At 43.3% G+C, this 22,360-nt stretch overlaps 1 protein-coding gene across 6 annotated transcripts; it reads right to left on the bottom strand.

Moving 5' to 3' along the window:
* Nucleotides 1-647: 647 nt before the first annotated feature.
* Nucleotides 648-22,226, bottom strand: dnm3a (dynamin 3a). Of its 6 annotated transcripts, none has more exons than XM_034080926.1 (21): nt 21,524-22,220; nt 19,519-19,592; nt 18,894-19,043; nt 18,584-18,787; nt 18,272-18,370; nt 17,164-17,324; nt 16,945-17,087; nt 16,713-16,848; nt 16,322-16,389; nt 16,077-16,215; nt 15,903-15,989; nt 15,739-15,809; nt 15,585-15,645; nt 14,546-14,572; nt 13,693-13,806; nt 8,761-8,864; nt 4,817-4,928; nt 4,037-4,198; nt 3,452-3,675; nt 2,419-2,565; nt 648-1,037 (listed from the first exon to the last, which is right to left on the bottom strand). In XM_034080926.1, exons 1-21 carry the CDS (start codon nt 21,682-21,684, stop codon nt 1,004-1,006), a joined length of 2,478 nt encoding a protein of 825 aa, XP_033936817.1. In that variant the 5' UTR covers nt 21,685-22,220; the 3' UTR covers nt 648-1,003. The 6 variants fall into 6 exon arrangements, 5 of the variants coding, with proteins under 5 accessions (XP_033936817.1, XP_033936815.1, XP_033936814.1 ...); XM_034080924.1 differs by having other exon boundaries at nt 8,755-8,864; nt 21,524-22,219; XM_034080923.1 differs by having other exon boundaries at nt 8,755-8,864; nt 16,713-17,087; nt 21,524-22,221.
* Nucleotides 22,227-22,360: the final 134 nt, after the last annotated feature.

Below are 22,360 nucleotides of genomic sequence, written 5' to 3'. Positions count from 1 at the left end.
TCTAAAACATCATATAAACGTGCAAAATAATTCTTGATAAAGCTTTTATTATGTTTGAGTCTCTTTCACCAGGGCCGGGTTGCTTTTGAGACTGCAGTTGGAGTAGAGGGGTAAACTATCCTGTAAGATTTTTGTTCCTGTTTTTGTTGGATGAGTTGTCTATAGGCTACTGCCTGTTTCTTGGTCAATGTACTAGGTTTTCCCCACTATACTGAATTGTAGTTGCAGCCTGTCTTGGCCCTTTTTTGTGCACTGGTTATGAAATACACACATTCTCTTTGCAATTTCTTAAATGTTTAAAGAGGCGTAGTCCCCAAAATTAAGTTTATTTATCTACATTTGGAGCAGAAATACCAACTCATAATATTTCATCTTAAACATTATCCGATTAATTCTTGTCAAGGAAAATAGTGTTTGATTGTGACATTGACATTAAGCTGTAATTATTATGCAGTGGCCCCTTACACCAACCACAAGGGCCTCTATACATCTTTTGACCGTAGTTAGCAAACTGCTGGCATACACGACCGCTGTAAAAGTGAGTAAAGTGATTTGGCAAAGTAGAAATACCACAGATAAAAACAATCTGTAACAAAGTGTTAGAATTGATTACTGCCACAGAAAACCTAAAATACGAGAAACCAGGATTCATGTCCAAAAATATAACCTGTTTATTCAAAAACATTGAAAATAGTGCATGTGCGTTCTGTTTAGGTAGAATAACACAAATTTGGTATTTCTATTTACACAAGGTTCAGGCACTCTTGGAAAGTAGGCAGACAGACGAGCACATTCCGGCATTTATGGCCAATGGTATTATGTACAAAACAGGCCGCTCAAGACTCATTGAATTAGCAGACGGCAGCTCCCAGAGGAGAGAAGCCCAGCAGAGCTTCAGCTGGAGGAAACATCACAAAGGGCAGAGGTCTCTGAGCAGCAGCGTTTTAGAGTTTAGAGGATCACTGGTATCGATGGGTAATGGAGTTCTGAGTAGAAAATACTGTTATTTCACATTTGGGATAGCTGGAAGATGCCTCCTGGAGAGAAGATCAGATTAAATATATTAATATAATGTTGATTATAATATAACAAGATTACCAAAACACACAGTATTGCATACTACAGTCCAGAAATATATTTTACAAGGAGTGACAAATGCAATATTGTGCTTTGTTCTTGTGAGTTGTTACGACCCACCATTGATGTGCTTGGTTCTACTTAAAGGCAGACAAAATAAATGTAATATAGAGATATTGTCTGATCCCTCATAAGTGTAGTTATACTGCAGCTAACTCTGCTGTTGCCAGGAAAGAACAACATTTCAAAATGTATAATAAAATGAATGAATAAAATAAAAATAAAGAAAGTATACATTTCTAACAAAAGTCTTTACTGCAGCTATACAAAAAAGAAAGGGAAATGGCCCTTACTTATCTGATGAGCTCTGGTCTAAAGGCTTACCATGAAACATGTAAACACCTTTACATTAAAAAGCATATTGGTTTGGTAGTGTTTGAAAAAGAACAGAGAAAATGATTGGTGAATAACAGCTTGGAAATAATGGTTATATTACTGTTATCTGAGATAGCTATAATATACACAAGACAGCAGTTTGTTACAGAACAAAAAAGATTTCATGTGAAATTTGGAGATGAGCAAATCAAAATGTTGGAGCACTGTGTTTCAGGGTTCATTGTTCCCTCTCACATATTTCCTTATACATATTTTTATTTGGCAATATTATTTTTAACTTGCTGCAATACTGCACCATATTAAGATTGTTAAACAATTCATGACCTCGTGGATTAACAGACATTAAAGTGATTTTTTATAAATAGTCAAGAAACAAAAATCATGCCCCCACATACTGTATCTCTATAGGGGAAAGAGTCAAAGGAAAGAGGGAGACCATGCGGGAAAGAACCTAAAGAACCATTGGAGAGCACAGAGGAAATGAGGCAGAGAGAAAAAGGAGAGACCGGCCAAAAGCAGGGGAGGAACCAGTGAAAGGGGAGAAATGTACGAGAAAAATAAGTGGGGGGGAAAAATGGAAAATAACGGTTATTGCATGAGAGAAACTGGGGAAGGGCAATAAAACAAATTCATGCTAGGAGAAAGAGGGAAAAGGGGGGATGAAGCGCAGAGAGAAAGATGAAAACTTGACAGAGTGCTCAGCCTGTTGTCTCTGGCTCCAGTAGAAAGCTGCACAGAGAAGTCTACTGAGGCTGATGGGAAAGAGAATATGAGAAACACATTTTCCAGCAGACCCCCACCTAGCTCAAATAACAATTCCCTCTGCCCCTGTAGTGCAAGGTTTCATTGTGTGTACGTGAGCATGCATATAAGCCAGTGCATGTTTAATTGGCAGGCTGGAGGACATCATAAAGTAGAGAGGTTATGGCGTGGTTTCAGAGTTACCTTGGCACACTAGGTGGAGCACGGTGATGTTGCCTAGCGATCTGCTGAAGGCTGCCGGTGCTCTTGGAAGAAGCATTAGAGGGCACTCGAGGGACGGATGGGGCATGGCCTCGAACACCGACACTGGTCTTTTTAGGGAGTGTCGGGCTAGGTGGAGAAGAGAACTTTGAGTGACAGGTAGAGGTAGCACAGTTTTCTGAATGTACACTGAAAAACTGAAACTTTAATTGAATGTACTAACGGCCCGTCCACACTACAGCTTCAAAAACGGTTTCCAACGCGTCTGCCCATTCACTTTGAATGGGGTGACGTCACTTTTCGCCGAACTGCATTGTGGGAAGCAGAGCGGAGCTTTCCTGGCGTTTCAGGCTGCAAAAGTTGAGCAATGTTCAACTTTTGAAGCTTCTGAAGCTTTCGATGGACGCGTCAGCCAATCAAATCATATGCCAGTACAAGCTCTAGCCAATCAAACCGCTGCTTGTGTGTCAGGGGCGGGAGATTCATGTGATTGGTTGTTGGTCGAGCTTCAGACACGCCGAGCTCCAAGCTTTTTTTGAAGCTGTAGTGTGGACAGGCCGTAAAGGTGGGGTAGGTCATTTTGGAGGAACCAGCTCGAGTGCGCTAGAATTTGAAAGTACTCTTCCTTCAGACTTCCTTAGAGCCCCTCCTCCAACACACACAAACGCGCACATGACCAATGAGGGCACGAGATAAGTTTGTGCACAGATGGAAGGCTGACAGGCAGGTAGGCCATCCAGTTACTTTAGCCGGGCCGGCTCAAATGATTGGTCGTGCTTTTTACAGCGCCACGGCTTCCACAGATGAGCATTTAATATATTCATTGCTATCGGGATGTTAAGAGCATTCCATGGAATATAACAAATATAACAAAAAGTGTATCTGAAATAAATTACATACCCCACCTTTAACAAATTAAACATAATTGTAAGGTTAGTTGAAAGCTATAATATTAAGTTGAACCTAATATTTTTCAGTGTACCTTTGCATCTCTGTAGTTTATATATGTCTGTACCTGGAGGGCCGTATCCAGGAGGAGTCTACAGGTGGAGGCAGAGGGGTTGTGCAGGTAGAGGTGGAGAACTTTCCAATGACAGCGAGCGCCTCCTTCAGGGCGGCGTGCTTGCGGAGAACTTCCTCCCGGTACTTCTGCTGCTCCGTTGACTCATCCATCAGCGCTGAGCATTCTCCCAGAGCGTAGAGCTGGGCCAGGAGCTCAGAGCTAATGAACTCCTTCACCTACGGAGAGGGATTATTAACAGCTGTGACCAGTCAAATTGTAAGAGTTTGTAAAGTGATATTTTAGTCCGATTTGGGACTTTGGCTCCAAATTGTTGAAGGCGTTGTGCAAATCATTGTCTTTTTTTTCCTTTGGTCTCCCCTTTATTTTTTTAATTCATTGAAATATGATGAAATAGTGTTTCAAATTGGTGAAGACTTGTAAAGAAACACATATTCATATGGAAAAGTAATGAGGAAGATTGATGCCAAACAAAGTCACTTTAAGGGTTTGAGAGACAAGAAAAGTGCTGATTTTGTTGGACTGTGGTGTGGTGAGCAAAAATGATTCAAAACAGTGAAAGAGCCTGGTCTGTCTTACGCTGTTGATCATGAGGTGCATAATGGTCTTTGGCATGAGGTCCTTGATGGTCTTATAGATGATGCTCATGTAGGATTCCACCAGGTTACGGATGGTCTCCACCTGACGCTCCAACTGAGGGTCTATGAAGTTCTCCGGAGCTCCATTTCCCTGCTCATCCACCTAGGTGAAGGACAGAGGGGAAGGAGTAAGGAGCATGTACAATCCTAAGATTGTCCTCATGTGTTTTAAACAAGGATACATACTATAGTGTGATAGAAAAACTAAGCTATTAACCTTAATACAGATTTGTGAAGCAATTACGATTTGTTTTATGTGTATTTCCAAATCTGCTAATCTATTCTATGCTTTTTTTATTGAGCCACTACGATAGGACCAGGGAGAGCAGAATAGGGGAAGCACAGGAGAGGGGGGTAGCGAGGAGGGGGCATAAAGAAAGAAAAGGGGGAGTGGGTGAGGGATAAGGAACTGCTGATTAGAAACAGACTAGAACACACACACACACACGTTGTAGTGACATCATGGGCCAAGAATGCTGTGCTGAAGAGCCAACGACAGAGCGAGATGGAAGGGGTGGGGGACTTGCAGTTTTTGCTTTTGGCAGGGGAAGAGAAGGGGGAACATGGAGAGAAGGGTACGGGGTTATTGTCAGGCATTAAGGTGAGCAAAGTCAATGAGGGCATACGACACAAACGCTAAAGGTGCAGAGAGGTGCAGCTCCCCACAGCTGAAGGTCAGGGTGGGGTTTAATTAGGTTGAATTGGGGGTCAGAGTACTAACTGCGACTTTCTCAGGGTAAACTCCGGCCTGCAGCAGAGACGCCTTCCAGCTGTCCAACGCCTCCTGAGAGCCACACACCAACTCCAGGCTTTTGTAGTCTTTATACACGTTCCTGCAAATCAGTGCAACATTGTCAGACATCTCCAAGCTTTGGATAATAATGTGTTTTTTAGAATCCACTTCAAGACAATGGTACTTGCGTACCATGCTGCGAATGGATCTGGCCCTTCCTATATCCAGGACATGGTTAAACCGTACACCCCAGCGCGTGCTCTACGCTCTGCATCAGCCAAACGGCTCGCTGCACCCGCACTGCGAAGGGGACCCAAGTTCCCATCAGCAAAAACACGTGGGTTTGCTATCCTGGCTCCAAAATGGTGGAATGAGCTCCCCATTGACATCAGGACGGCAGATAGCTTACACACCTTCCGGCGCAGACTGAAAACTCATCTCTTTCGACTCCACTTCGAGCAATAGAACTATTAACAAAGCACTTATATACTAATAAAGGACTGGCTTACCTAAAGCCAGTTGAGTAGCACTTGAAATGTTTTTGCTCTATGAAGCCTGATGTACTTATATGATTCTGTTGTCTTCAAGTTTGTATTTTGTTGGTTGAACGCACTTATTGTAAGTCGCTTTGGATAAAAGCGTCAGCTAAATGTAATGTAATGTTTTTGACAATACAGAGTAATAAACACAGAAGTGCCGAATGAGCCTATAAGACAAGAATTACCCAAAAAGCAACTCTGAACTTTTAGTAATGACTGGTTATTACTGTGTTTTTCTTCCCCTGGCAACTTAGGTCATGTAGCCAGGGTTTTGTCCCAATGTGTGGAATAATTTTAAGCTAGAGCAACAATGTTTTTAGTTATTTAAAGCTATGCAACGTCTCCTATTTCTCACCGGTTTAACTTCCAGTGGAAACAAAACAAGTATTACTTCAGGTCTTGCGGAAAGAGAGGAGAGTAGTCGGGACGGGTGGCGCAGTGGTCTGTGCATCTGATCATCAGATCAAGGGGGGTGCTGGGGAACTCCAGTTCGAAACCCGCTCCTGCCGCCACTGCGTCAGGCCGTTGTGTCCTTGGGCAAGACACTTCACCCGGATTTGCTCCTGTGGGTATTGTCCACAGTACATGTATGATACTAATGTGTACTTGTAAAAGCGCCTCGATGACGGTGTGGCGCAGTGCGCTGTGCAATGATCATCAGATCAAGGGGGGAAACCCGCCGCTGCTGCGTCTGTAAAGCCGTTGTGTCCTTGGGCAAGACACTTCACCTGAACTTGCTCCTGTGGGTATTGTCCACAGTGGTGACCATTGCATGTATGATATGTGTAATGTCTGTGTATTTGTAAATTGCTTTGAGCATCTGGAAAAGCACTATAATAAAAAAAAATAATTTAAAAGTAAAGTGTTTCCTTCTAATTGTCAAATTCAGACGGTTAAACTATCACGTATCTTTTGAGCTATTACTTTTGAGAGGAGGCCAATCATTTACTATTAGTTAGTGCGTAGCTTCCTGAAAAATGTCAATTTCGTCAATTATTTGCCAGAACCTCCATGCAACATGTATACACAAATATGAACAGAACAGCCTGGTCCAGTTGACGGTGTGTTAACATTTATATAAATGGAGCACTGGCTGACCTTTGCCCTCCTCCTGCATCCTGTGTAAATGACCTGACACAGGGGTAGCACAGGTCATTGAGTTTATATTAAAAGGGCCTCACCAGAGTGCACCCTGTGTTGGGAACCAGATTGAACACAGATCACTGAAGGAAGAAGAATTGTTTAACAAGTTTGAACGGTTTTTATACAATATCGCATATAAAATCTAAAGGACTTTAAAGAGGGAGACGCACACAAGCGCTTGCAGCTAGGCAGATACACACACATCCACAGAGACACAAAATAAATCAGTTTATCAGTTTCTACTGCTGTGCTTGACATGACCACAGTTAGTGCAACCCTTATCTCCATCATCTATTTTCTCTACATTTCCCAGCTCTTCTTTCCACTCCATCTTTTCTCTCTCTCTTCACTCCATCAAAGCATCTCTGTGCTTTGGCTGCGATGGCAACACAGCAAAGTAAGAAACAATGAAAGGATCTGGAGCAGGCAGCGGCCCATCTGTTAAACATTTTTCTTTAATCACTCCGTTTTTTCTTTCCTCCTTTTGTTCCATTCTCACATTCAGAACACATAGCAATTAACCTCAAATATGTGAAACCTTTGTGTGTAAGGGAGAAAAAGAGATAGACTGCAGCAACATAAAGGGAAACAGAACGATTTAGCCGTCAGTCGGAGAGCTTATGGCTGAGCTAGGATGGGTGAGGTTAATATGTCAGGGTGTGGTGGCTCACAGACGGGGAGCCAGGCCAACAATGACGATACTAGAGTGCTATAACACTCAAATCAGAACACTAACATGTGTACACCAGCGAGCACACATTCAAATTGTTCTCTGCGCTGATTTATCACTCACTTCAACTTTTTTCATCCCCTTTGCTATCCTCTCCTCAGCTCGTAGCCAGTGTGAGCTTTTTCACTCATCTTGAGGAATTCTGTACAATCCTCGCTGCTTTAGATTTGAGGAGTTTCCTGAGGTTTTGGATTACTGTTAGACAGGGACAAAACCACTGCAATGTCTGCCACACACACACACACACACACACACACACACACACACACACAGACACAGACACACACACACACAGACACACACACACACACACACACACACACACACACACACACACACACACACACACACACACACACACACACACACACACACACACACACACACACACACACACACACACACACACACATACAGACATACAGACACACACACACACACACACACACACACACACACACACACACACACACACACACACACACACACACACACACACACACACACACACACACACACACACACACACACACACACAGACATACAGACCACCACACACACACACACACACACACACCACACACACACACACACACACACACACACACACACACACACACACACACACACACATGCAAATAGAGAAAGAGAAACAGAGAAAGAGCGCAGGAAAGGGGGGGGGCGCCATAGGACAGAATTTGACACATTCCTGGCCGATGGCTCTGATACTCTCTCTCCCGCTTTCTTTCTGCTCTCAACCCTTCCAATTCTTCTTTCTCCCTCCTTTTTGTGGTGAGTCGAGCAATTCTTTCCAAACACGAGCAGCCTCATCTCTGATCCAAGCTCTCTGGCTTTGATTAGCTGCTTAATGAGCCTACCGTCGGTATGCTGTGGTCTATATCCACACACACACATACACACACACACACACACACACACAAAAATATTGGCAAAGGCACACACACAGACACACACACACACACACACACACACACACACACACACACACACACACACACACACACACACACACACACACACACACACACACAACCACTTTGTGTTACCAAATGCAACACAGCACAGAATTATAAGCAAAAGCCCACATGCTCTGGTACAATCAGTCAGGCATTGGGTCAGATCCAGCTGCTGAACACTCTCTGTCTCTTTCTCTCTTTGTCTCACAGTCTTTCCCAATCTGTTTCACACATAAACCAACCAAACACAGCCCTACCCTCAACAGCCTGGCATATACTTGGAGGCAAAAAAAGGACACCCGCTGCAGTACACACTGGATATCCTTTCAATTCCAGTGGTGGCAAAGTCGAATGGAAGAGGTCAAAGGAAGGGCAAAACACCACTCTGACATCTCCTCCCTTTTCCTCCTCGGTCATGTCCACCCTTGTAAAACATCCCTTAAACTTCAGCAAGCAGGTGACGAGAACAGAACTCCCTTTTTCTGATTCATGCACATACTGTACGCACAGAGGCCTCCAGCCACACACAAAACAAACCTTAACTCTGTGTTGAAGAGAGCGAAGACACACTTGCTGGACATGAAGGTCTTCTCCACATCTCTGAACCTTAGGTTGTCCAGGGGGAGCATGTACTTCTTCTCTTTCTCCTGGAAAACACAGAATGCAGAGAGATAAAGCTTGGCAGATGCTGATGACTCAAATATGAAATCCCAGAGGTAACACAGATGTTGATAGCCAACACAACAGACAATTAAGGAAGTTGAGTTTAGCTAAAATAGCTTTTTGTCTCATAGTAAATATTCTTTTGTCTGCTCCTTTTTAAGGAAGACTGTGGCAGAGAGACTGTACAAGTGTCAGAAGGTGAAGGTGAACGAGCACCTGAGTTCATATCAGATGATGTGTCTGCAAGTCACACGGATTCACAGTCACAGCCCACTTACTAGCGAAATGGAGACAGTGGGAGACAAAGAAAAAAAGGGGACACCATAAGTCTACACTCTGTCATCACCATGGGGACTTGTGAATGACAGGGAACAGTTGGAGGAGACTAGCGGCCAGTGTGAGGAGAACCAGACAGTATGGAGGCAGGGTACAGAGAAGTGAAACAGGGAGGGAGGGAATGAGAGAAGGAGTACGAGAAAAAAGGAGGGAGAGAGGCCGGGCCCACATGTGAAAGTCATTACTCAGACTCAAGCTCTAACACAACATTTTTCCTAATGTGAAGCCCTTCCCCCTCATCTCTCCTCCTCGGCCTGCTCCCTCCTGCTAACTTTTGAGAAGGAGGCTTGCAGAACGGTTGGTTAGAGGAACGCCCATGGGTGAGGTAAAGAGAGGGAGAAGTATGAGATAGAGAGGCAACTTCTATATAATAGAGAACTCGAGCATGCATGCAAAAGATGGAGTCCTACATGTCTTGGGCGTTGTGCATGTGGATGCATTTGTGTCTTTGCACACATGTGGTATGAGATGCAAGAGTGCCTTTGCACATTTCCGTCTTCCCTCTTTCAATACTCCCCTGAACCCTACGACTCTCTTCCTCCGGCCCTCTTTCCTTTTTTCCAGAGGGGCCCACTTCCTGTTACAGAGGCTAAAAAAAAATGACAGGACGGGATTGGCGCTCATTCAGCAACATCTGGGATCGCTTTGGACAAAGGGGGAGGAGACTGGAGAACGTATAGGGTGCTAGGATGGGGTAGGAATAGAAAGTAGAGATGATGAAGAGAGGAAGAGGAGGGATAGAGGTGGACAGATGGATTTGAATGTTTGCTAGAAGAGAACAGGAAGGGTTGAGGAACCTACAGAGCAGAGGGAAGTGCACAGGAGAAGTTGGGAGAAACTGCAGACCTCTCCGAAGTTGATTCCCCATGGGTCCCATCAACCCATATATGGCTGCTAAGTTCCTCCCTACCTCTCTCTAGTTCTCTCCCTCCCTGCATTTCCTTATGACTTCCTCGAGTGAACAGGCCGATGCCGAGCTGAATGAGTGAATGTGCCACGTCAAGACTGGATACTACACCGGGACACAGCCCGGCGGACGCCCGACTCAAGACACATCTCCAGAGGAGGGACAACCATCGGAGTGGACGTCTGAAGTCTGTGAGACCCCACGCCTTGTGACCCAGCACCGAGGATAGGATAGGAGAGTATAACAGAGCAAATCTTTCCGAACCCTCTCCGCCACTGGCAGGACTGCTAGCAAACAGCCAGAGCGGGAAAAGCCGAAGCCGCAGAGAAAGTGAGAAAGGGTCCTGCTCCGTCATCCCAGTGTTCAGACTACCTGTTCAGGATCTTACTGGTGTACAGTAGTCTGCACATTGGTTAGACTGTGCAAGGAAAAGCAAGATTCGGGAGACATTGAAAACATGCATGTACGCTATTCTGATGCAAATTAAGGGTCTATTAATATGATGTGTCTTTCCTGAACTGATGCAAATGCCTTTAAATGTGCATTCACTCTCACACTCTTTCAATGCAGTCACTAACTCTATTTCAAGCATAATGCATCCATTCTGTAGCATTGGTCATCTTTAATTAGGTGCTCTTGTTTGTTAGGTGCTATCTACATACAATGCATCACATCTGAGTAGTGACTGTTGTCTGTTGGCAGAAAAGCTCAATAAATTAAACTAGCTAATTAATTTAGCTTATTTTTCAAAATCTCAAAATGGACTTGTTCCTCTCATTGGGTATTTGGAGCTCCTGCATGTGCATCTGTGTGGCAACATGATCACTCTAGCGTTCAAAGACATTGTGGCACTGTGTTGTGTATGCATGTGTGTGTCATATTCCCAGCGGTGTCAGGGTGGTTGTGAAGTATCATACATCAGAGCCGCTTTGTCTCCTTTTAGTCCAGACTAATGGATTTGAGATATTGAGCAGGCCTCACACTCACACACACACTCACACACACACACACACACACTCACACACACACACACACACACACACACACACACACACACACACACACACCACACACACACACACACACACACACACACACACACACACACACACACACACACACACACACACACACACACACACACACACACACTGTAGATTAAGTGTATATGCATGAGCCGTCTGTTTTTCTTCAGACTGCCTGGTGGTGCCCTGGCAGTGGAGGGGTTGAAGGAATGTATGTCTGTTCAGTGTGCTGTGGAGATTAAACTCTGAAGTATGATACTGCACTCTCAGTATGAGGTCAGTGTTAGGGTACAACTGTCCAGGAGGAGATGAACTGTACGGCCTTCAGACGTTAAAAGATTGGAGTGTGTAGAAGAAATCAACAGGGATGGAGAGTGGAGGTTGCAAGGGATAAAGTAAAGGGGGGGGGGGTTTGAGAGAGAGACTGTGGAGGAGTTTAGATGAGAGGGGGAGGTCTGCAGTGTAGAAACAGCCATGTGGGATTTCTCTGGGCAGATCTTGGAAGCTGGTGTTTGGACAAAGCTTCAGATTTTCCAGCCAGGAATGTGCAGAGTCCTAGGGAGACTGCCAACCACAGAGAGGGGGAGAAGGAGAAAGAGGGGGAGACAGAGAGAGAGAGAGAGAGAGAGAGAGAGAGAGCGGAGGAGGAGGAGGAGGGAGGAGGAGGAGGAGGAGGAGGAGGATGGAGGAGGAGGAGGGAGGAGGAGGATGAGGAGGAGGCCTTAGGAGGAGGATTGGAGGAGTGAGGAGGAGGAGGAAAAGGCAACAGAGGTAAAGAAAAATAAAATAGTTAAGCAAAAAAAGAAATGCATGTGGAAAGGTAGTGTTGGGCAGGGATGAGTGAAAGCGGGAACTGTGAGAGAGAGAGAAGCAGAAGTTTGCCTGTGAGTGGTGTGTGTGTGTGTGTGTGTTGGTGTGTTGTGTGTGATGTGTGTGTGTGTGTGATGTGTGTGTGTGTTGTGTGTGGTGTGTGTGGGTATGTGTGTGTGTGTTGTGTGTGTGGTGTTGGTGGGTGTGTGTAGTGTGTGTGTTGTGTGTGTGTGCACATACACACACATGCATGTGGAAAGGGCAGTAGATTTGATCTTCTGTAATAATATGTGTGACTAATTTTGCACTCAGGCCTTCCAAACACAGCAGATAAACCAACCAGTGTAATAAGGAGGTGCAAGGATTAAACACTGCCTAGCCCAACTGAACCACACCATAATTAAAAGTTGTAGACTTGTATTATCATATAGTGGAACATGCGTGTCTCATTGTGAGCTGCTGGCAGCCAAAGTGTGTTGCTCTGATGGGGTCAACAGATATCTGCGTGCTGGTCTTTGTATTATGTGTTGCAGATGTGCTAATTCTTTGAGTGTGTGAGTTGATTTGATCCTCAGGAGTTGACAGCGAGAGGAAAACCTATAACAGTGTGTGTGTGCAATCGGCATGCCTGGGGCTGTGTCTGGGAACACTGTGTTCTAGAGGGCCAGTGTTTATCTGAAAAGTGACTGTGTGTCTGTCTGACTCAGTGTATATTTGTGTCCACTTTTGCATCCCAGTTTGTTTACATCAGACTCTGCATGTGTACTATATACTGTATATACAAGTCTGTCCACTGTGTGTGTTTGCGCGTGCATGTGTGTGTAAGTGTGTGTCTCGGTTTGGCTTGGGGCAGCTCCAGCTGTGTCAGAGTGAGCCGCTCCTAGTGCCTTAACTCCCAGAAGAGGAAGAAGAGGGGGAGTGAGGGGAAGAGTGAGCCGAGAGCGGGACGAATAGGGAGGGAGGGGGGGGGGGGTGTCAGAGGAATGAATGGGGGAAACGGAGGGGCTCACTAGCAGGTCCAGGTGGCAGGAGAAAAAGCAAAGCAAACAGTTAGCTGGACAGCAAACTGGGTTACAGATGCTCTTTTAGTTTGCTTTTTTGATGTCACAAAGAATTTAGAAAGAGAGGGTTTGTCTGTTTAGATTCAACCACGACAGAGGCCTCGCTGCATTTTACTACGCACACCAACTTATTCTTTCAACCGCACACCAAATTATGTCTGTCAACCGAAACACAACTCAATTGAATCCACAACAAACAACAACAACAACAACGTCTACAGCATTTGCATCCAGATGTGGTTCTTGTTTATATCCATTTACAAATGCTGTTCCCCTCTTTTGATCTCACTTCCTGCCCTCTGCCCTTCCTTCCTCCCGTGACACCAACAGTGACAGGATGAGTCTGTTGTGATGTGTCTGCCTGTCTACACTTGCTGTGCAGACCTTCTGCTCCTGTACAGCAGGCACAGACAGGCAGACAGATGGCAGCCCACCTGACATGACAACAGAGGCCATAACATCTTCAATTAACGTCAACAAAACGGCAGAGGGTTGACCAAAACTGTGACAACAAAATCAACAGATGAGAGATTCCCCTTGTGTTTAATTATCTCTCGTCCTCCAAAATGATATTCTGTTTCAAGCTGAGATATGTGTTAATAAACACGTGTTGATTAAATAGTGTACTGTTGTGTTGTCTTGGTGTGATATTTGTTAAGTGTGAGTGCCTCACCTCATCATCCCTGAACCAGGACAGGCTCTCTGCACTGAGGATGAACCAGTACTTTCTGGCTCCGCCTCTCATGATGCCGAGGTTGCTGATGGTCAGCCAGCCCTTGCGTATGACCTGCACATCAGCCAAGGATAAGGAGATCAGATGGCAGAACTGACAGGAACACCACAATAGCATTCAAAGGACAGTTTTATGGGGGAAAAAGAAAGCAAGTAACAACTAGTATGATGGTACAAAGCAGGTCACAGTAAATAGTCGACACTGAAGAAAGTAAATATTTGCCACTGAAGGACAAAGAAGATTTTTGCACGACATTTGAGAGATATATGACTGTCTGATAATGCAGCCATGACCTATTACCATTCCACTGACCACCAGTGCACATAAGTGGTCAAAGAGAAACTGGACGCACACAAAGAAATACAAAGTAAGCATAGAAACACAAGTAACCAAACACATTTGGAGAAACAGGATGCGAGGGGCTGGAAGAAAGATATGTGATGAATAAGAGAACAGGAAGTATGAGATAACATAAAGATACCAAGAAATGAAACAGACATCCTGCAGATTATGAGGATATTAACATCTGCACATAATTATGGAGCAGAGGAACTGCAAAAAGTGAAGATGATTAGGTTTTGACAGAGAAGAAACACTGCTAACCTTAACTGTAAGAGGGAAATAGTTTGAAAGGTTAGCAGTGCATCGGGGGATGACATACGTATAAAGAAAGCTGCAATAAGCCATGTGCCAGTGTGCATGTTTGCTATAAGTCGCATGCCAACCCAGAACCCTTTAAGATTGAACCCGAGGCAGCAGTGAGTGAGGAGGCTTAAAGAGATTGGACTCCTACTATTAGTCTGGAAGGAGCGGCCACACCCTGGAGAAACAAGGAGATGAGGGAGCAAAATCAAGAGTTCAGTTTTTTACTATATTAAGGGGCTATTGCGTTTTTCGAGGATGACACTGATACTGATCTTGCTGCGATGAAAGCAACATGAGAAGTTGTGTAAATAACTGACAAGATGTCTTATGCTGCGGTTAACATTTACTGCTGTTCACAAATCTTATAATCTCAAATTAAGGATCCAGCCCAAAGCACAATAATAGTGGGATAGTGTTTTTAATTATTCCTGCTTTAAAATGTGTCACACGAGTATTCTGTTACACATTAATCATAACAGATTGAGACCAAAATCCTGCCTCGTTTTCGCTTTCCTGCATTCCTATGAGAAGCCAAGATCAACTCTGGTTGCGTGATTGGACCCTTAATCCCCTCTTGTAAAAATCACAAAATATCTAATTGATCTGCTGCTTGGAATTCTAATTAATGCCGACTAATGCATAACACATGGGAGGGTGACATTGCTGAAAATAAAGCAAAATGTAAGATGGATGATACAAATTCAGTTCTTAACCATGCAAATTCTAATGTTGCACTGCAGGGAACCGTTGCTAGGAGATGTTCAATATGAGTGTTTGAACCTGAAAGTATTATCATTTAATTGGAGTAAACTGTCATGCACAGATTGTGTTTATTTATTTGACTAAGATTCTGGATAACACTGAGTAAAACAAGACTAAAAGCGTATAGACAGACTTTTCCTAACCTTCTGGTGGCACTACTGTAGATCATTCTGAATCATCCTCCTGGGATCATGTGTGTTTTACTCAATTCAAAGTCGATGTATTTAACAGTGGAGGAGATCTTTCACTATGACAAAAGTTATGTATTGGCCTGGCTTACTTAGTCTATCTGTTGCCATCACCATATAACTGCCAGTTGGGTAAGAATGGTTTAAAATACTGTAGAAATATATATGTTTTGCTAGTCATAGGTAGATGGATAGATAGATATGGATGAATGAAAGCAGTACTACTGAAAGACTTACATGGTTTGCTGCCATCCCTGCGTGAGTCTTCTTGTTGGCTTGGTTGCTCGTCTGCTGGGCTCTAAAGGAGAGGATGAGGTCGTATTATTCACTCTTTTAACATGCTATAATATATAGTATATTTTTTTATTTCAAAACTGAAGAGGATGCTTACGTGGTAAAGCCAATGAAATCTTCATGTTTGGTATTTATATAGGCAAGTTGTATTTCAATTAACATCAATACCTGAACAGAATAGATGTACATTAATTAGAAAAACATGATGTATCCAATAAAGTTATCTGAAAATAAGTTGCAATTCCAATATGTGTGAACAACCTGCTCTTTGCATTTACTCTCTTGCTCTCGTATTTCAGTGGTAACAAGTCTCTCCGTTTCTTCTTGCAGTTTGGGAAAAGAACTGAGCTACAGAGGGACATCAGACCAGAAGTTAAAGCAAGCTCTGACACATTCAAACACACACAGTTACACGACACACATACACATGTGTACCTTGTTGATGCACTGGTACAGAGTGGAGATTAGTTCTTGACTGACCATGTCAACAAATTTAATGCAGGGCCTCTTTAAACATGATAACTGTTTCTTCACTATGGCTTCAAAGGCCATGTCAGGAGTGAACAGACCTGTCCTATAGGCAGAGAGGGGAAGATGGAGGAAAGGAAGAACAAATCAATAACGTAGATACAAAAAGAATTACTTATAAATTAGCATTTGTTCAGTACTCTATATCACACCTGACACCGTGGATATTTCTGATGGCATAGTTGATCTCTTGCCGCAGCTTCTTCTCATCTGACTCAATCTGAAGACGACACAGAGTACACTGTCAGCCAAAGCTGAACACAGTTAAGCTCAGAAGTTATTGATGCACCTACAGATTTCATGGAGCTACTGTAAGATGAGCCCAATATATTTGGTGGATTCTAATTTGATTTCACTTTACTGGAGGCTAAGGCTAACCATTATTGTAACTTGCACTTACTCCACTCGAACCTTAAAACAAGTCCTTATTCTAAAATGTAATGACTTACATTATATTGACATGCATTTTGTCACGAAAGAAAAGCACAATGTCACTCCAGATGTATGTCCCTACAACACAAGTAATACACGCCGCCCACACACCTGGACCAGTTCATAGGGAAAGCGCACGTGGAAGATTCGGTTGATCTTAGCTCCTCCTGACAGATTGACAGTGTCCACTGTGTCCCCTGAGCCCTCGATGAGCTTCTCAAAGTCACCAGCCAAGCGCTGAGCTAACCTGGAGGACAGAAACACATCAACCAGGAGAAACACTGACATAAATAGTTTAAAAGACAACAAACACACACACTTCAAAAACGTTTGACTGACTGACTGTAGCAGTGTCTTGGTCCTCCGAGCAGGGTCATCAGGACTAAACTGTTTGAACTCTTCAGCCTCTTTGTTCAGGCTCAGAAGCTGGCTCTGCAGGTGACTGCGGAAGGCTGGCAGACTTTCCCTGATGTGGTTTGTCAGTTGCTGCAAATAAACATTATCAGTAACAATACGTACACACATAATATATCATTTCTCTATGTGTGTGTGCATTTTGAACCTGGTTAAGTGTTTTTTGTAAATATGGGGTGCCCATGCTTTCAGCCATGTGTTTGTAGGACGGATGGGACAAGAAGAAATCCTTCTCTGCAAGCAGGGCTGCCTTTATATCCTTTTTCCCAACAACGTCCTTCTGACTGCGGTTCACCACCCCTATGTAACCTTGGGAGGAAGAGAAGAGAGGGGACATTAAGAGCATGTGATCATTGGAAGTGAGACAATGAGCAACAAGAGGAAGGAACAATCAAAGTCTCTGTTGTTAGACAGATTCAACTTGTCCTTGAAAATTCTTCCCATACTGCCATTTGTTCCAGTGGGACTATCACATACACAGGATATTAATATGTGTGTTAAACAGCACAGCATGTGTTATAGAGCAGGCCAAACATCCCTGTTTAGTGCAGTAATAGCACCAGGCTCCATATCTAATGCTTTAGCTCTATGCTGCTACTAGGGCAGTTATTTCAATGGGCCTCCATGGCTAATGCATTAGCACTGGAGGAGAAGCATGAAGGAGCTAGCACCTGGTGAGGCTTTACTCAGTCTGCATTACACTCTCACATGAGCCTTGCATTATTCTCTCTCTCTCTCTCTCTCTCTGTCTCTCTCTCTGTCTCTCTCTCTCTCTCTCTTTCTCTCTCTCTCCACATTGTTACAAGCCTTTAATATGATCTCTGTCTATCTGTCTATTACACACAAGAACACATGTGCATTACTGAGAAGTCATACAAAGTGCATGGCCATCTTTCAACACATGGCACTGGCTATAGAGAGAATACATACATGCTAAACAGCAGTATGGTAACCAAAGTTGAAAAGAGACAATAAGAGCTTGACTGAACCTCTGGTTGACGATAACACACACTCATAAAGTCATTCCCCTCAAAAGAGCCACTACTGGGTGCTCTGTATTATAGCAAGATGGCGAGCACACACACACACACACACACACACACACACACACACACACACACACACACACACACACACACACACACACACACACACACACACACACACACACACACACACACACACACACACACACACACACACACACACACACACACACACACACACACACATGCCCACAAACACAAGCAGCACACCTCTGCGTAGGGGAAGCAACCTGTTCTCTAGAATGTTCCGGGCATCTGTTCCTTTATCCATCAGGTCGAGCTTAGTGATTACACCAATCGTGCGCTGGCCTAAAAAGAAGATGAAGAATATAAGGACATTTCATGGGCTCCAAATGTAAAGTCACATCAAGTATAAAAGATAAATGACAACCCCTTAAACCTTTTAGACATAAACATTACCATTGTAATAATCTGATAATGAATTCCTGTGAAGACATGAGCGGGACGAGCCTTATTCTCAGGCCATAATAAAACCCCACATGCTCTACAAGCCTGACTTACCCTGTGGGTCAACATCTTTGGCCAGTTTGAGTGCATCAGAGTTGGCCAGGTCAGTGTTGGCAGGCGTGACAGCCAGGATGAGACAGTTGTCCTTACAGATGTACTGCATGATCATGTCTCGTATCTGGTACTCTATGTCTGCCGGCTGGTCGCCTACAGGCACCTTGGTGATGCCAGGCAGGTCTACAAGAGTCAGGTTCAGCACTGCAGACACACACAAAGGTACACATAAACACAAGTCATTCATATCTCAGATAAATAAACTGAAAAGGATATTTCTAGTTGAACACACAAGTTGACATTGTGTTACCGTTTGGTGAGTAAATCCGTAGGTTGATGGGGACAGGAGAGATGCCTTTATTTGATCCTGTGATTCTTTGTGTCTCTGCCTCAATCTCTCTGCAAATCTCTTCAAAGTCTGTGAACTTCTTTCCCTTACAATGTAAAAATTCACCGTGCTCTGGAAAAATAAAGAATGAGCGGGGGGGAAATGATCAGTTAAACAATTGTAGAAACATAGAGTAATCATAATCATAATGTTGGAGGATCTTTTGGAAAATCAAGCCTGTCCAGTCCAAAAGAAAACGTTCTCGAGTCAGACGACAAAAGCCTAGTACAATACAGCAGGAAACTTAAATGCTATTTCATAAAGTCCATGTCCTAAAAGCCATTTGAGATTGCAGGAGGGCCAAATGATACAGGACAGGATCATATGAAACCATATTAGATCACAAGATGACCATTCAAGCACTGTCCCACCAGTCGGGCTGAGCCATTGTAAAATGTCATACTGCCATCTGGTGGCAGGCAGCTTAAGAATGGCAGTGATAATGACTGTGATGTGTCAAATCAAGTTCAAATCAAGTTTTATTTATATAGCACATTTATAAACGATTTTTGGTCGAGCCAAAGTGCTGTATGTGTGTCTTACCTACCAGTGTCAGCGGTAAGCAGCTGGAGGATTAAAGGTCTGCGTGTGACCATTCCTGAACCCCGTGGAAGGAAGTCTCTGGGAGAATAGAAAGAGATTGGAGCGAATTGGATACACACAGACACACACTGGCACATTAAATGTCAAAGCAAACTTGCATGAAGATTAGTCTGAACACTAGCTTGACAGACACTATCCACAATTACCTTAACTATGGTGCATGCACAGGTGAGACTATTACCCTAAAAGTATGTGTAAGCTGCTAATAGGCAGAACAAAGCATTGTGGGCACCAACTGTAAGCAGTAAAGTATTTGTGTTTACGTTGCCATACTATCTAGAACATCAGCAACATGACCAGGAAGGCTAAGAAAATATGTGTCATGATCTGCCCCATCAGATATAGAAAGACTCAAAGCTAAATAAAGTGTTGCTTTTAAAGAAACAGAATGCACAGGAATACACTCCTCAGGCATATCCTCCTCTTTCCTATTAACATCAGGTTCAGGAAGTTTGTTTGACTGCATCCTGTCACACATGAAACAGCTGGCACAGTCGCAGACAAAATGGGTGTCATACATCATAGCTAAGGAAAATAACAATTCTGTGTTTAAATATCAATACACACTCTGGATAGCAAGCAATAATAGCCTTCTATATCTGGCAATGGCACATATTCTTCTGCTGTGGACAATATATATCTCCTTTAGAAGACAGAGCTTCACTGTCTTGAAAGCCGGAAACTACTCAGTTACTCACCAGCATTCTTTTCCAACAGGATGGAAATACTTAGTCACCTCCTTTCAAATCAAATTGTCTCACTAGGATTTAAACTTTACAAAACAACACTGTCATTCATGTGTAGTCTTTATTTGTTAAGGTTTGTTTAAGGTCAGAACAAGATGAAAATTCAACAAAGCTCAGTTATTCAGCTCATTATTGGTTGACTAAAATACTTTTTGGTTAATTACAAATATTTCTGATTCCATTACTTTTCCAGGAGTCATGTTAAAACCATCATCGACACCTACACAGCCCACGAGTGAGATAAGGCGCTGCACTGGTTACTGTCATACAGGCATACCGGCATCAACTACTTCACACAGGCAATTCACACCATATCACTACTGCTGGGTGGGGAATGTGACATATGAACACAGTGATTTCAGCAGTGCATTGTGAATGGTGGCAGTAATTGCCTGAAGTCCTGGTTTAAGTTCAGTGTGACACAAAATCGTTGTGTATAAAGCGAGTCCCAGCTCCTAAAAAACAGTTGCTATGGATTTACTTTTTATATTACATGAAGATTGCAGTATATTTCCAATTCAGATTTTTACGAGGTTTTAACCTGAACTATCAAGATAGAAATCACATGTTCACATATAATATAAATAACATATATATGATAGTGATACATTTTCAAGACTAGTAAAAATGACATAATTATTTAGTGACACTTTTAAATAGCATTCACATTAACATTCTTGTAATTGTATGAATAAAGGGAGGGATGTATAATGTTAACTAATAGCTTTATCACTGTTTAGTTAATTAATTGGAATACATTATTTGAATTGTTTTACAACAACTAATAATGATAGCAGTAATGCAGTTATACATTTGAACTTATATGAAGTTATACGTTTCTTGTTGTTGATTTTGGTCAAGGAAAATAACCAGTCAGAGTGAATGATGATTCACATTTTTGGAATACTAAAAGTTGTTTTATTCTTCCAGCAAGTCCAGTTTGATAAAAAGGCCCTACATCCTGCCCACTTGCTTATCTGCAGCCGTTCAGAGGGCCAAGCAATCAGTCTTTAAAGCATCTATAAATTAACTATAAATAAAGACATAACTATTGATTTATAATAGGCCAAACACCTCGGTTAAATTGTGCTATTAGAAATCGGCAACTTTCTTGTCACCTAATTCTCATCCATTTAAAAGCGTTGTTTATGTTGAGGATTCCCCTTGCTGCACAGGTCATTCCGAGTTCATTGTGTGTCTTACCTGCCCACAAAGTTCTCCAGGACGGAGCTCTTTCCCGCGCTCTGGCCGCCCACCACAGCGATCTGCGGCAGGTGGAGGCTGCAGCTCTGCCCCGCGGAGCCCAGCGCGTGCTGGAGGCGGTTGACCAGCGGGATCAGATCCTCCATCCCGCGGTTGCCCATCGCAACCGAGCAACCCAGCGGCTCCTTTAAATCCTGTTGCACCCCTTTTCTATGCTACCCCCGTCGTTGAAGTAGCTACCATAGTTATTTTTAACACGGATAAGTACAACGACTAAAAATAAAACTCTACTTAAAGGACGGTGGCAACTTTTGAAAGCTCCGTAACTTTAGCTGTTGATAGTACGTTACCGTGGGTGTGTCTGCTAACGACAGTAGTGTCCAAGTTTGTGCCCAATCCTCCGGAAACAGTTCGCTATAGACATTTTTGTTGGGTTAAAACTCCAAAAGTTAGCGGTGAGTTGTTTCCCTTAAACCGAGGATACATTTAAGTGGCTAGCCGCAAGTCGCTAAACCAAGTTTGGTCCATGGACATGAAGAAAAATGTTCTACTGACAGCTAAGGGAATCAAATGATGTGCGCATGCGCGGTGAAAAGAAACTGCAACACGGCAATCCCCTCCTTCAGAAGAGGGAGCTTCATTGCCAATTGAGCGTAGTGACCTATATCAGACGCTTAGTAAGAATTCACTCCTCTAGCATAAAGCTATTTTAAATCCCACGCATCCAGGGTGTGGGTGATCACTGCAACTGGAACGAGAGAGTAAGATTCATCTACTGTAAATAACACTGCTGCATTCTGGCAATGAGGGAGTGAGCACTGTGTAGTACACTGTAGT

The sequence above is a fragment of the Pseudochaenichthys georgianus genome, chromosome 4 (assembly GCF_902827115.2).
Source record: "Pseudochaenichthys georgianus chromosome 4, fPseGeo1.2, whole genome shotgun sequence".
Lineage (NCBI taxonomy): Eukaryota > Metazoa > Chordata > Actinopteri > Perciformes > Channichthyidae > Pseudochaenichthys > Pseudochaenichthys georgianus.
The sequence above is the reverse complement of the archived record's forward strand: the minus strand, read 5'-3'. Positions and strand labels throughout refer to the sequence as shown.

What these genes read in the sequence shown, in the direction of transcription:
- dnm3a (XM_034080923.1), bottom strand. Translation starts at nt 21,684, where the DNA reads ATGGGCAACCGCGGGATGGAGGATCTGATCCCGCTGGTCAACCGCCTC. An exon ending in AGAGTAAATGCAAAGAGCAG is followed by an intron (nt 15,810 to 15,902) that starts GTTGTTCACACA and finishes TATTCTGTTCAG; the next exon opens with GTATTGATGTTAATTGAAAT. An exon ending in TCCTGGATACGGCCCTCCAG is followed by an intron (nt 2,566 to 3,451) that starts GTACAGACATAT and finishes TTCTCCACCTAG; the next exon opens with CCCGACACTCCCTAAAAAGA.